Source organism: Ahaetulla prasina, chromosome 3, assembly GCF_028640845.1.
Source record: "Ahaetulla prasina isolate Xishuangbanna chromosome 3, ASM2864084v1, whole genome shotgun sequence".
Classification (NCBI taxonomy): domain Eukaryota; kingdom Metazoa; phylum Chordata; class Lepidosauria; order Squamata; family Colubridae; genus Ahaetulla; species Ahaetulla prasina.
The window spans coordinates 81,831,336-81,845,491 of record NC_080541.1 but is presented as its reverse complement, the minus strand read 5'-3'; the positions used below and the strand labels follow the sequence as shown (position 1 = coordinate 81,845,491).

The window sequence follows — 14,156 nt, the reverse complement described above, 5'->3', positions numbered from 1 at the left end:
GTCTTATTTTGGGGGAAACAGGGTATGTATGTATGTATGTATGGATGGATGGATGGATGGATGGATATGATTCATATTGATATATTGATCATCAATTGTGTTGTAAATGTTGTACCTTGATGAACGTATCTTTTCTTTTATGTACACTGAGAGCATATGCACCAAGACAAATTCCTTGTGTGTCCAATCACACTTGGCCAATAAAAATTCTATTCTATTCTATATTAAGGAGTATCACCTTGAATCTCTAAAGCAAAGGCAGGATATACATCTAACAAACAAACAAATGAGATAAACTCCTATTTGAACACTTGATTCAATTTAGATTTCCGGTATATTTCAGTTCATTCTTTCCAATCAAACTATCATCAGTGCAGTTTGATTCAGACATTTGAACTACTTTGGAGACAGTATTTCTAAAGGCACAGAATCTAGCATCAGAATGCCTGATTTGAGTCAGATCACTTTGCTAATTCTGTTTGGAAATATACTCCAGTTTAGAGATCCAGTCAATTCGCCTTTGAACTGAATTACCAAATAAAATATTCAAGAACGAACATCGGGAGTGGGATTTTATAAAACAAGTGGTTCTGAAGAAAATGGTCTAATTTAGCAAGTGGTTCTGAAAAAAGATGCATAGAAATCTAGAAATTCAACAGGGCTGTCAAGCATGGAGGGGAAATGAGAGCTTGAAGTACAGCATAATTTTCTCCTGGGAAAGGAAGATAAACATTTTGACTCTGTGAGAATTCAGGAAGTATTCAGGTACATTTTCAGCCTGTGGATAGATGGATGGATGGGTGGATGGATGGAACAGAGTAACTCAGCAAGCAGTAAACTGGACCTCACCACCACAATCCCTCACATCTGTGGATTTTTCCTGCACAACTTATTCTGCACCAGTTTTTGGAACTGGTGAGACAATAAAGAGGAGAGAGAGTTTTATAGTCTGTGTAGGGCATTTTCCTTTTATCAATTCATTTACCCCACCCCACAACCTGCTATTCAGACAACTCGTGAAACAAGGTTGGCTGACAAGTTAGATATTGTAAAACCCAGACTAACACCATCAACATCTATTATTTTAGAAAGATTATAAAATCATTATATCAACTGGCTACCACCAACACCTGCCAAGCTCATAATCATGTGTGCCATCGGCTGTGCCTGCAAAGGCTCAAATTATCCAAACCAGCAACATCATTGGAAGGAGGGGGGGAAAACAAAAACACAAACTGCAAATACATAGGCAACAATTTGCCTTTTTCTAAAAAAAACCAAAAAACTTTTTTACTCTATCTAAGAAACATACTAACCAACAAAATACCAGCTGCTGCACATCTGTTCCTGTTGCAGGAATACAACTAATCTACCCTTGAAGATTTGACTGCAAAGGCTGAAAATGCTACAAGTGGCACCTGTAGCAAACAGGTCCCTTTATAAATCTTTTTCTATACTGTACCATCTGCAGGCATGAATAGGGGGGAAAAGGGAGAAACATTTTTGTGCAAAGTCAAACAGCTAATCTAAAAAAACCAGCTGAGGACAAAAAGGGGAACTGATAGCACAGAAAAGAGATGTCAAGAGGTTCCTGTTAGAAATGGTTTCATAACCTACTTATGATATCTCAGTGATGGTGGGATTGCAAAATAATTGTCAAAAGTGTTAAAGAAGCAGAAATATTAAATAATGCTCTCTTAGCATATAATGATAAAACAGAAAAAAAACTGACTTTGATAGGTACAGAAGAGAGCACAAAGGATTCTATTCCTGTTTCCTTATAATACTATCTTCCTTGTTACCTGTGGCTTTGTTTTGATAATCAAAGCAGACATTTTTATTAAAATAGTTCTTACTGCATCCATTGGTGGGAGATCACAAAAATATATTTTTAAAGGCATAAAGAAAACTTCTGATGCACAAGGTTATATTTGTTAGGTCTGTTTTCAACTATCAGATGAATATGTTGTAAAGATATTGAGCTGGTGTCCTCTATTTCAGGGGTCTCCAACCTTGGCAATTTTATAGGCACTTTTGTGCACTTATGCACACCCCTTATACTTTGCTGGCTGAGGAATTCTGGGAGTTGCAGTTCAGAAGTCTTAAAGTTGCCAAGGTTGGAGACCTCTGCTCTATTTGGGGTCTCTTTCTCTCCATTCGTCCTATGTGCCAAAAACAGGCCACTCATTTTGAAGAAAACAAAGCTGCTGGTGCTGCCAAATTACCTACACTGTCCGTGTGCAAAGGGGAATGCCAAATTTAGTCTGCTAAAATTAAACATAGCATCTATATCCCCACAGAATAACAGAGAAGAAAAAACTACAAAACATACAGGTATAAAATTATTCTGTGTAAGGGAGTCAGAGAAATTTCTGAGATTGATCTATGGGGCTGATACTTAAAGGGAGATTTGAGAAGGCTAACTATCCCTGGAGAGTCTGTCAAAAAGAAATTGAGGAAGAGCTGGAAAGTTGGAGGGCTTCTTTGGTGGTCCGGTCACATCCTGAAGAAGTAAGGTGCTTCCTGTTTAAATTTCAACACTGGCATTGCAGAAGTGGCATTTCAGGGCAAGCTGCAAAGAAAAGTCTGGTCCTCCGCATTTGCCTCTACTCAGGAAGCTCGGTTGCTTAATCGGGTTATGATGTCAAAAGGACAAGGGCCGCAGGCTTTGAATTTCCTTCCCTGTTGAATCTCCCAGGCAGAAAGCAGAGTGATCCTCAGAGATCACGTCCACAGGAACTGTGAAGATGATTGAATTGAAAGGAAGTTTAGGAAATATCGTTCTGGTGTTTTATCTTCTACACTATGATAACTCTTATCTAGACTACTGTAAGATCAATCACTCCTGGTTTGCGTCTTATTTTTCTCTGCAGATCCTCTGCAAGATGTTGCTTTTAGTATTGACAGTTGCACCTATATATACGGGGAAGTCCCTACCATGCGATTAGCAACCGTTTTAAGTAAGTATAGCAATTCACTGCTCTGTAGTGCTGCATCACAGTACAAATGGGCAGTTGTTCAATGGTTAAGAGGCTGCTTTGGGTCCTGAATTAAAATTATCAGCTACAAATTATTTGTTTTATCATTAGATTTAGGTTTCAAAACAATTCTGTGCAGATGACAAAATTGAAGAGAAAACAGAATAAAAACACAGTACTTCACAAATAAGTATATGTCCTCCAATTGCTCCATACACACATGTACAAAAACCTCATTCATCAAGTTGGGGGGGAGGGCAATTCACCCTAACCGAAAGCCTGGGGGAAAAGTCAGGTCTTCAGTGCCTTCTGGAATGTGAGCAGGGTGGGAACGACATGATCTGGGGCACGGGAGATCTCATTCCAAGGGCAGGTGCTGCAATAGGGAAGGCACACTTCCTGGGTGTTCTATTAAACAATAGATGCCATTGTTTAATCCAAGGGAGGTGGAGCACACCAACTCTGCCAGCCTGCGCTCGCCAAGCAGAAACTATGGGATATTTGTGTTGCTAAGTAACACAAATATCCCTAACTTCTGGAAAGGCATAGACTGGTACTCAGCCTGAAATATCTTAACCAGATATATATACTTCTAATAAGCTTATAACTGCCCCATATATTATAGTATATGTATCCTCACTTGCTGATTGCTTAACTGAGTAACTCAATAAAGGATTTTTGATGAATTAATGTTACATGACTTATTATTAAGGATATTTCTGAAAGAAAAGTGTCAGCACTGAATATTTTCCTAGATTCCCTGTGGCACCTCATGGGCGTGATTTTGCAACAACTTCAGCTTTCTCTGTATGGCAGAGGAGGACAACTCCCATCAAATCTCCGCCATATGGCCATGTTGTAAGATAATAATAAAGTTCAAAGCTCAACTGATCTGGAAGATAAGCCTGGACTGCAAATATGACCTAGCAATATTATTTTTCTGTTTTTCCCCAAGCTCTAATTTAGGAAGGATTTAAAGGATACACTGCCAGATTTAAGACTCACAGAGATTTAGGGCAGGGGTCCACAACCCCCAGGCTATGGCCATGGCCTATTCACAACTGGGGCAGGCTGGTGTACACTTGCAAACGTGCATCTTGACTCGCACAAGTGGTGGGCTGGACTTGCACGCATGTGCATGCACATGCGTGCCAGGCCAGCCTGATACTCATGTGGCCCGGATCCCCTCTCCCCTCACCTTAACCAGGCTGCCAAGCCACAAAGGTTGGGGACCGTTGGTTTAGGGAATCCATTTCACTCATTAAAATACCTGAAACCCCTTCCTCAAACAGTCCAGCCTTGCTAATTTTTAGAGTTCAAACTGTGGATGATGATGACAAAGACACAGTTGTATGGAGAGCACCAGTTGCACATTGCCTGTTAGCATTGTTTGCAACCAACTCAGTCTCTTAAAATCTGAAATTAAAGTCCATTTTTACTAATTTGTTTACTTAAACCAGGTTTTGGAAGGTGACTAGGATTTGGACAAACAGAAATAATGTTTACACAATGTACAATTAACCTTTGGAATTTGCTACACTGAATATGGTATGGGCTACAGGCATGGCTGGCTTCAAGAAAAGATTGGGCCAATTTAAATATCAGTCATGGGCATCAATGGCTCCTGGTAGTATGACTGCCTCTGAAGGCCACCTACAGGGAGACTGGTTGTTTTTTTAAATCTAGCCATACCTCCTACCTTAACTTACCAGATTTCAGTTTTGTTCAACTCTGCTCTTGCAAGCATCAAATAGGTTTTTAAGCCAGTCTGAACCACACTATAATTTTGTCTCAAACATGAAACTTACCGAGGATGGATTTTGTACTTGTTAGATCAAAAACAAACTCCCACTACATCTCCAATGTAGATATTTCTCTTAAGTCGTTGAATGTAAGTTCACATGTCCACTTGCTTTAAATTTGGGGATTCACAATAGATGAGACACATTGTATATACCTCATTTCACTCACACACAGACATTATCACTCTCTCTCCTTTTATGAGAACTAAGCAAAGTGTTCTTGTGTACTTCCTGATAAGATTCATACTACATCTATTCTACAGGGCACTCCATCAATGAACTCTTTCTGGATATCAGTCTTATTGATCCTAGACATATTATACCACTTCACAGAAAACAACTTTGTGAACAGAATCAGCCCCCGTTTCCATTCTGTGGAAAGAAAAAAGGAGGTAATTTTTTTCTTTATACAACGACATTGAAAAAAAGTGACATGATCATTTTTCACACTAACGACTGTTGCAGCATCCCAATGTTCACATGATCAAAATTTAGATGCTTGGCAACTGGCATGTATTTATGTCGGTTACAGTATCCTGGCTCATGTGATCACCTTTTGGGATCTTCCGACATGCAAACTCAATGGGGAAGTCAAATTCACTTAACAACCGTGTTACTATCTTAACAACTGTGGTGATTCACTTAACAACTGTTAAGGCAAGATAGGTCATAAAATGGGGTAAAACTCATTTAACATCTGTCTTGCTTGGCAACAGAAATTTTAGCCTCAATTGTGGCCGTAAGTTGTGAACGACCTGTACTTCCATAAAAAAAACCCAACTCTGCTCTTTGAGATAAGTGACTTGGCAGTGGCAGACCCAAGCTGGATTCTTGACTCGCAAACAAAGTGCTCCATTACTTCTAGGATATTCCCCAGGATATTACTGCCCTTAGCTTCTACCAGGAGAGGTGTGCATACCATTTCCTATAATGGCTGACACAGTGGTGGGTGGCTCCCAGTTCGCCCTGGTTCGGACGAACCGGTAATGGCAGTGACGGAGGCTCCGCCCACCCACCCAGATGTCATCAAAAGTGATCTGCACATGTGCAGAAGCATACCATTTCCTATAATGGCTGCCAGAATGATATGAGATGCAGAAGCATGCTCTGCACGATTGCAAAGCGAGCACCCACACCCGCGCCCTACCAATAGCAAACCGGTAGCGCTGGGTTTTGAAACCCACTACTGCTGGCAGAATGCTTCCTCTCGGCATTTCAAAAGTCTATTAAGAAACCAGTCCTGGTTTCTGAATGCTTGTTTTTTCACTTATTGGAAGTTGTTATTTGTGTTTCGCTGATTGTGTTTTATTCTGGGATCTTGATATAGGTGATTTTATTGATTTGTGTTATGTGGCGGTTATACTGTCTTTGTTATGTTTTTATCCCACCTTATTCAGAATCGGTTGTAACAAAGAACAGCCTGGAAATTCTGTAAATAATGAAAAGTGAAGAAAATAGTTAGTAGAAAATTTCAGATAGTTATGTATCCTAAAGAAATATTCTCAAGGCAAATGCTGTCAGCAAAAATATCGGTTGATTTAAAACAGGCACGTAAAAGTTCTAGCTACTGAAAGATATCCCTGTTAATGCAATTCTGTGTTACCCAAAAGAATGTCACATTTGGATAATACTAATACATAATTGAATACATAACTGAAAACATATTATGCTAATAGCAATTTTTAACCATCAGTGAGGAAACAGGAGACATCCATTCACAAGAGGGATTTATCAGTGAGCTCAGAGGAACCCAAGTTCACCAAAGATCTTCACAGAGAAAGCCCTAAGAACAGGAAAGAGCCAAAACAACCCACTAGCAGTTGAACAGGAACTTTGGGATTCTGGCTAATTGAGGTACAAGAAATACAACCAGATGGAAAAATAGAATACTATACACAGGATGAGTTTCCACTTATATTGCAATGATGGTTGAGCACCTCTTGAGAATCAACAACATAAAGTGTGGTGAAGAATACAAAAACAAATCATTTATCTCTAGTTTATCTCTTATTAACTAGAAAAAAAAAACCTTGAGTATAAACAGACAGAGTCAGTCTGATGTAGTAGCGTAAGGTACCAAGCTAGAAACCAGAAGCCTGTGAGTTTTAGTTCTACTTAGGCATAAAGCCAACTGGTGATCTTGTGCCAATCACTTTCTTTCAGCCCTTGGAAGAAAGCAATGCCAAATGATGTCATGAAAAATGCAGGGACTTGTCCAGGCAGTCACCAGAAGTTAAAAAAAAAAAAGGCATGAAAAAAGAGGAGGCGGAGGACATAAACATAATTAGAGAGGATTGTACGTTAATAAAAAGTTATAATCTCCCTTGAGATTAATAACAAAGTCAAATAACATCTGTGTTATTTTCTTATCAATAATGTAGAACTAATTAGCATTATTTTCTTCCAGGACATCTTTCAACTTCTTATTCTTGGGCTTGATGGTTTTCCACTTGCGTAATAATCAGTTCTGTGTCTGACCCTGCTGAGCTTTTTCCAGATCAGCCCATGTTGAAAAAGTGCTTTTTCTCTTTTCTGCAGGATGTGTGCTACTTCTTAGCTGCTACTTGCTTTCTTGCCCCAAATCAAATGAAAGGGGTAACAAAAGTGGGAGTGGGGAACTCAGATGCTTATCTCTGCTCAAAGTACCCATAGCCCCCCCAGAGGCTTTATAAACAGATTTAGGAATTTGGGTTAGGAATTAGAATTGACCGATCTGCTGCTTGGTTAAACAGCTGATTAATATCACCTGCTCTGCTTAATAATTATCTTTCACCTATATGGATACATACTGTAGATAGTGGAGCAAATGCGAAATGAGCATCATTTATAGCACAATAAGGTAATCAAACAGATTCAAAGATATCTTGTCTTCCATGTTGACATATTAATCAGAGTTATAATCATGAATTCAGTGCTGTGAGCATCATGTTGATGCCACAATCCATCCATTAAGATGTGCTCTGAGGATCTGCTAGCACAATTTTTATGTAGCTCGAAGATAGCACACAGTAATAACCAAATGCCACCTAAGCACACAATCATGCAAGTTATGGCTATGAGACTGATGACAAACTTAAATTCTCATAAGCTCACATATCTCCCTGACAGCTACCTCATTCTGAGGAAGTACTTAATTAAAAAAAAATCTCTGGAATGTTCAAGAGAATGAAAGCTAATCTATTGAAGAAGCCACACAAACAGTCCCTTATGCAGAAAGTAGAAAGCCATGTTCTTTTGATTGTTCGTTCAACTTACATAGCCATCCATCTCAGACCCTGGATCAGGGTGAAATTCAGCAGGTTCTAACAGGTTCTGGAGAATCGGTAGGAGAAATTTTGAGTAGTTCGGAGAACCAGAAAATACCCCCTCTGGCTGGCCCCAGAGTGGGGTGGGAATGGGGATTTTGCAATATCCTTCCCCTGCCACGTCCTCCAAGCCACACCCACAGAACCCATTGGGAAAAGATTTGAATTTCACCCCTGCCCTGGATGGCTTAACAAAGTTTTTTAAAAAATACCAAAATACATAAATGCAAAAATGAAATACTGTAACTATGAAAACCATAAAAATATAATCAGTGGGAATCTGATTGATAATACAGCTCCCTTGCTGGCATCACACCATCACTACCAGATTCAGATGGCAGGGCCATGTCTTCAGGTTCTTCTGGAAGACCAGTCATGTTGACACCAACTTGCCTCCTGGAGGAATACTGATCCAGAATAGGGTTGCCATAGCACAAATGGCTCTCCTTCTGGATCCCATCAGATGAGATTCCTTAGTGGATGTGTTGGATGTGTGCATTCTTGTAGGACCTGTTGGGATCAGTGGTGGGTTTCTACCAGTTCACCCTGGTTCTGGCGAACCGGTAGTGGCAGTAGCGGGAGGCTTCGTCCACCCTCACGACGTCATCATGGATGCTCTGTGTATGCGCAGAAGCGCCGCGCACAAGTTAAGTGAGCACCCGCATGCACGCAGTCCCAGTTCCAGACCAGTAGCGAAAGTAAGAGGAACCAACTACTGGTTGGGATGGGTAGGTGTGATTGGAGGGGGAGAGAGGGAGGGAGGGAGGGAAGGAGAGAGAGAGAGAGAGAGAGAGAGAGAGAGAGAGAGAGAGAGAGAGAGAGAGAGAGACTCTCTCAAACAGGGACCATCTTAATTTTAGGACTCAAAATTCTGAATCTTGAAAAGGAAAGGAAATTGTAATAATGTATATTATAACATGTCATTTCTGATTGGATTACATGAATCAATTGAAGATAAAACCAAAAACATCTTTATTAGGACCATAAAAACTAATATATGCAATTTATTAGTTTATTAAAATATTTAGTCATGAATATTTTTTTAAATCCTTCGAAGTTATTTATTGTTCTGCCATAAATTTTACATACTCATTCATTAGTTACTATAAATCTATCAGGTTTTGCATGTCCATCAATACGTACAGATAGTCTTCAACTTACAACAGTTCATTTAGTGATGGTTTGAAGTTCAATGGCCCAGAAAAAAGGGACTTATGACTATTATTCACACTTACAACCATTGCAGCATCCCCAAGGTCACGTGATCAAAATTTAGATGCTTGGCAACTGACTCGTGTTTATGACGGTTGCAGTGTCCCAGGGTCATGTGATCACCTTTTGCGACCTTCTGACAAGGAAAATCAACTGGGAAGACAGATTCACTCAACAACCATGTTACTAATTTAACAACTGCAGTGATTCACTTAGCAACTGTGGCAAGTAGGGTTGCAAATTGGGGCAAAATCCATTGAACGAATGTCTCGCTTTGCAAAAAGAAATTTTGGGCTGAATTGTGATCGTAAGTCGAGGACTACCTGTACTAGACAACCGATCCTCCAGATAAAATGGGGGTCTTTTCAGGAAAAATATTAGGTTTTTTTAAAGCAACCTTAGTGTTCTAGCACCCATTGGTTAACTTTTTGCCTCTTGGAAACATATGTAATATTCCATGAATTTACACAGTGATTACATAAGACTGAAAATCATATATATCATGTGCACGGAACATATTTCGAAGATCAAGGGGGGAAAAGAAAAAAACGTTAGCTATCATAGATTTTGAAAAGGTAGAAAACTGACAAAAGTATAATTATGGTGGTGGTGGGAAGAACCTTAAGAGTTGAGCCAGCCCCTTCCCTGACATCCTTCAGTTCTGAAGTACCACATTTGGGGGTGAACAGCAACTTTCCCTCCCTCCCTCTCTCTCTCTCAAACACACACATACACACACACACACACACACACACACACACACACACCAGCCCTCTGGGGAACCAGCAGAAGATTGTAAAGGAAATCCTGGCCCCACCCTGGCTCTGGCCAAACACTGAAGGGAAACCAAAATGATTCTGCAGCTCAGCCAAGCTGAGGCGGCTGGTAGAAAGCCACCGATAGGACTGAAACATAACATAAACTTTGAAGAGGTTTTTTGCTAGTAGACATTCTGCCTTTTGTTGTTGTTGTTTCAGGATGCCTTTAAAGTATGCATGCATAGTTCTGCTATTATTCTTTCTCTGTGGAAAAAAAATCAAAAAGATAAACAAGAACATTTGGGCGGGGAATGTAAGGAACTTCCGAGCCCATATGCAGCATGACCTACACCAGAATTATAAATAGTTTTATGATGATTAAACAAAGAACCTAACTTCCTCAGTGCACTTAAACAGACTATTAATTGAATCATATAATGAGAGTAAGGTATCTTGGTTGAAACAGTTACCGCAATGCAATGCAATATTATCTCACTATTACATAAAAATACTGATTCATTTTGTCATTCATCTGTTTAGAAATCTTAAGCAATGTGTTTGCAGCCTTTATGTTTCCAAGAATATTCTGTCCGACTCCACTTTCTTTCAGTGACTCTATTACTCCACACCAACAATTATTCCTTTTATGTTTATTAATTTTTCACTCAAGGACTGAATTTTTCATTCAAGGACTAGAGTTTTCCCTCATTATATTTTCCTCCGTTTTCTGCATCTTGGTAGGGTCCTTGCTCTGGTCCTTGCAGGATGCTAATGGCATTAGAGCATCAACTACAGAGGATCAGAAATATTTTGGGTTATCTGAATCCCTTCCAGGAAGAGTTCATTCTGGACATAGGATTGGAACCGCGGAATATCCTGAGTTAGGCCTTTTATCGAGCAAGAGTTTAGTAGCATTCACAGTGGTATTCTTTAAACTATTTGTAAGGGGTCAGAGGCACTTTCACATGATTATTCTACTCCTTTCTCCTTTCTGAGTCGGTAGTTCTAGTTGACAGTCCTGAGGTAGAAATAGTCAAATTCTTGGTCACTCCATTCATTAGAAATCTGGAGACCCACCTTAGACACAAAGCCATTAGGGGGAACTTGGGCCGGTCCCTCTCTCTCTCAGCCCTAGGAAGTAGGCAATAGAAAAACCTGAAAAACCTTGCCAAGAAATCAGCAAGGATTTGTCCAGGCAATCTCTGAGAATCAGACACAACAGAACAGAAGGCAAAAATATCATCAATATATGGATGATACCCTGTTTTATATCACCATCCATGGGCCACAGTGGAGGTAGTTGGAATCTGCAGTCTATGAGCAATTGAGTGGGACAAAACAAGTTTAAATTAAATTCAACAAGATGGGGGTACTGTTGGTATGTAGGCTTTCTTCTGGGGAAAGTTACAGTCCTCCTGAAAGAGCAAATTCATGACTTGGTTCATCTCCTGGACTTACGTCACCACTTAGGCAGCAGGAAGAAGCCATAGCTAGGGGCATCATATCCCAGCTTCAACTGGTGCACCTGTTATAGCTTGCTTGGACTGGAAAGTCTTACAACAGAGATCCGTGCCCTTCTACCATGTGATTAGGTTATTGTGAAAGACAATAAAGGAAATTGAAAGTCTAAGAGGATGAGAGGCTGGAGACAGACCTCAATATTGGTCCAGACATTATAGAGTAACTCCCCAAAGATGTCTCACAATACTAGGGTTTGTGTTGTGACTCCAGCCCCCAAGCCTGTCCTCATGGAGGAGGATGACTCGCAGAGTGAGGGAGAGGAGCCGACAAGGCCTCCCTCTCCAGGTCCCTCCTTCCTGGCAATGCCTCAGGTGCCAGCTGTAGGCCAGGAAGAAGGCATGTCGGAGCCCCCACAGATAGAGGACGAGGAGGATCAATCCTGGATTGATCCTAGGCAGCGTCAGAAAGAGAAGCGCGCAAAGCAGAGGAAGAGGTGTGGCAGGCCCAGAAAGTGCTGAGTCACTGAGCCACACCCCACAGGGGATAAAAGCATGGAGTTGCTCCATAGCCCCTTGTGACGGACAAAACTACAAACGTGAACTTCAGCTCGGTTGTTTTTGAGTTAAGGCCTGGACTGTGTGGAGGAATTACTCTATGAGCTCTTGGCTGCCTCAGCAACGGACACATGGACTCCCATCTCTGCCAAGTGATTAGGAACTTGGCAAGCATTTGCACTGTAGTTGCCAAGTCTTTCATCCACAAAGGTAATTCAGGTCAGTTGCAAAATAAATGACTGTTAGACGCTCACTCCTGCATGAGGTGGGGAGGGGGACAGAACAGTTTCACTGAGTGACAAAAACTATTTCCTTGAGATGGACACTGGGGCAATGGTGGTAAAATTGAACTACCTTGTTATTTGGTTAGACTTTTTGACTTAAGTTATGATTCATGTTTTAGGTTATGAGATAATACATTTGATTGGATTATTATTTTATTGTATCTATGTAATAAAGAAAGAAAAACAAAAAATGCATGTTCTCAGTAACCTCTCTGCTGATTTATTGCTGATTTATTACAGGGTTGTGTGGAGCAGGGATCGCCTTTTAAGAGTATCTGACATCTGCAAAGAATTAAATGTTTACTATTTTTTAAGGATTGGAAATTTTGATATAATGGAGTCAAGCTGGAAGTGGGCTATTGGCTGTGATTTGAAAAACCACTGTAAATAATGTTTATTTATTTATTTATTTATTTTGTCTAGTACATATTAGATAATATATATAAGTTTAAGCATGAATTGAATACATAAAATGAATACAATTAAAGGGAACATTAGGACAGGGATGGTAGGCACGCTGGTGCTCTTATGCACGCCCCCTACAGACCAGAGGGGGTTCTAATTTTTTTTACTACCGGTTCTGTGGGCGTGGCTTATTTTGTGGGCATGGCTTGATGGTCATATGACTGGGTAGGTGTGGCCAACTCAATGTCTCTCATGTCAAGGGGTACCTCGCCTAGCCCCTCCCCTCCCAGCCATTCCTTGTCACACCCAGCCTCAACATATCTATAGTTCTGCAAAAATGTTGTTCACCTTTTTTCAACTTTATTATCTACATACTATAGATCAGGGGTCTCCAAACTTGGCCACTTTAAGACTTATGGACTTCAACTCCCAGAATTTCTCAGCCAGCTTTGCTGTCTTAAAGTCTGCTATAAAGTCTGCTAAACCTCTGCTATAGATGCACTTTCATGGACCACTGAAAGGAGGAAATGGCTCACATGCTTTGCCCAAGAGTGTGATAGGCAACAGTCTTTTAAGGGGCTGCTAGAAAGAAGTGGGGGAGTATTTTCCAAAGCACCAGAAGGCAAAACAAGAAGCAATGGATGGAAACTCAACAAAGGGAGAAGCAACCTAAAACTAAGGACAAACCTCCTGACAGTGTGAACCTATATAGGTTTCAGTCATAATTTCACATATAAAATAGCCATTCATGTAATACAATCTGCATATTGTTCAAAACAATCATTAGTATTATGGCTGATGTTTGACAGCAAGCCTAAAATCCTCATTCCCTCCCCACTCCAGGGGAAGGTTACTTTCAAAATCCCCATTTCCTCCCTACCCCACTAATCTGTTCTGGGAAGGAATCAAACTCCCCCCTCTTCATTTCCCAAATAAAATATCCCAGATAATTAAGGAATAATCAAGCTGCTAGCAAGGAACCTGTCTGGAATTCCACATTCCTGCCAGCTGCATAAAGGAAACTTCGTAAGCAGAGATCATAGAAAGTGGAAGCCGGAAGTTCGGCTCCATTTACAAGCAGGCAGAAAACTCATTCAAGACAGGGTACTTCACAATGGAAATCGCGCAAACCATTTTAGAAACACAAAGCCCATGTTGCACAAACCCCAAAACTTCAAAAACATTGAACCATATAAGAATTCCTACTCTTATCCAATTTTTTGTTCAGCTGACCCAGAAAGGAGCTTCCAGCTCTGTCAATTTAAAACGATAGCATTTTCCCCCATTTCTTCTTTGCCAAGCGATCTCCTGGCTGAGCCTCAATTTAAAGGGACGGTGTCTTGTTTTTTTTTCCTCTTCTTCGACAAGTGAGTCTTGATTTTTTTCCTTCTAGCCGA

The 14,156-nt window shown here is 40.4% G+C and overlaps 1 protein-coding gene across 1 annotated transcript in view; it reads left to right on the top strand.

Moving 5' to 3' along the window:
• The window catches only part of LOC131194653 (lymphocyte antigen 86-like), a 38,982-nt gene that overhangs the window by 21,620 nt on the left and 3,206 nt on the right, over positions 1–14,156 (top strand). The window contains exons 2-3 of the mRNA XM_058175896.1: positions 2,874–2,960; positions 5,044–5,172. Of these exons, the coding sequence (XP_058031879.1) occupies positions 2,939–2,960; positions 5,044–5,172 (151 nt within the window). The 5' untranslated portion in view covers positions 2,874–2,938. The remainder of the gene's footprint in view (positions 1–2,873; positions 2,961–5,043; positions 5,173–14,156) is intronic.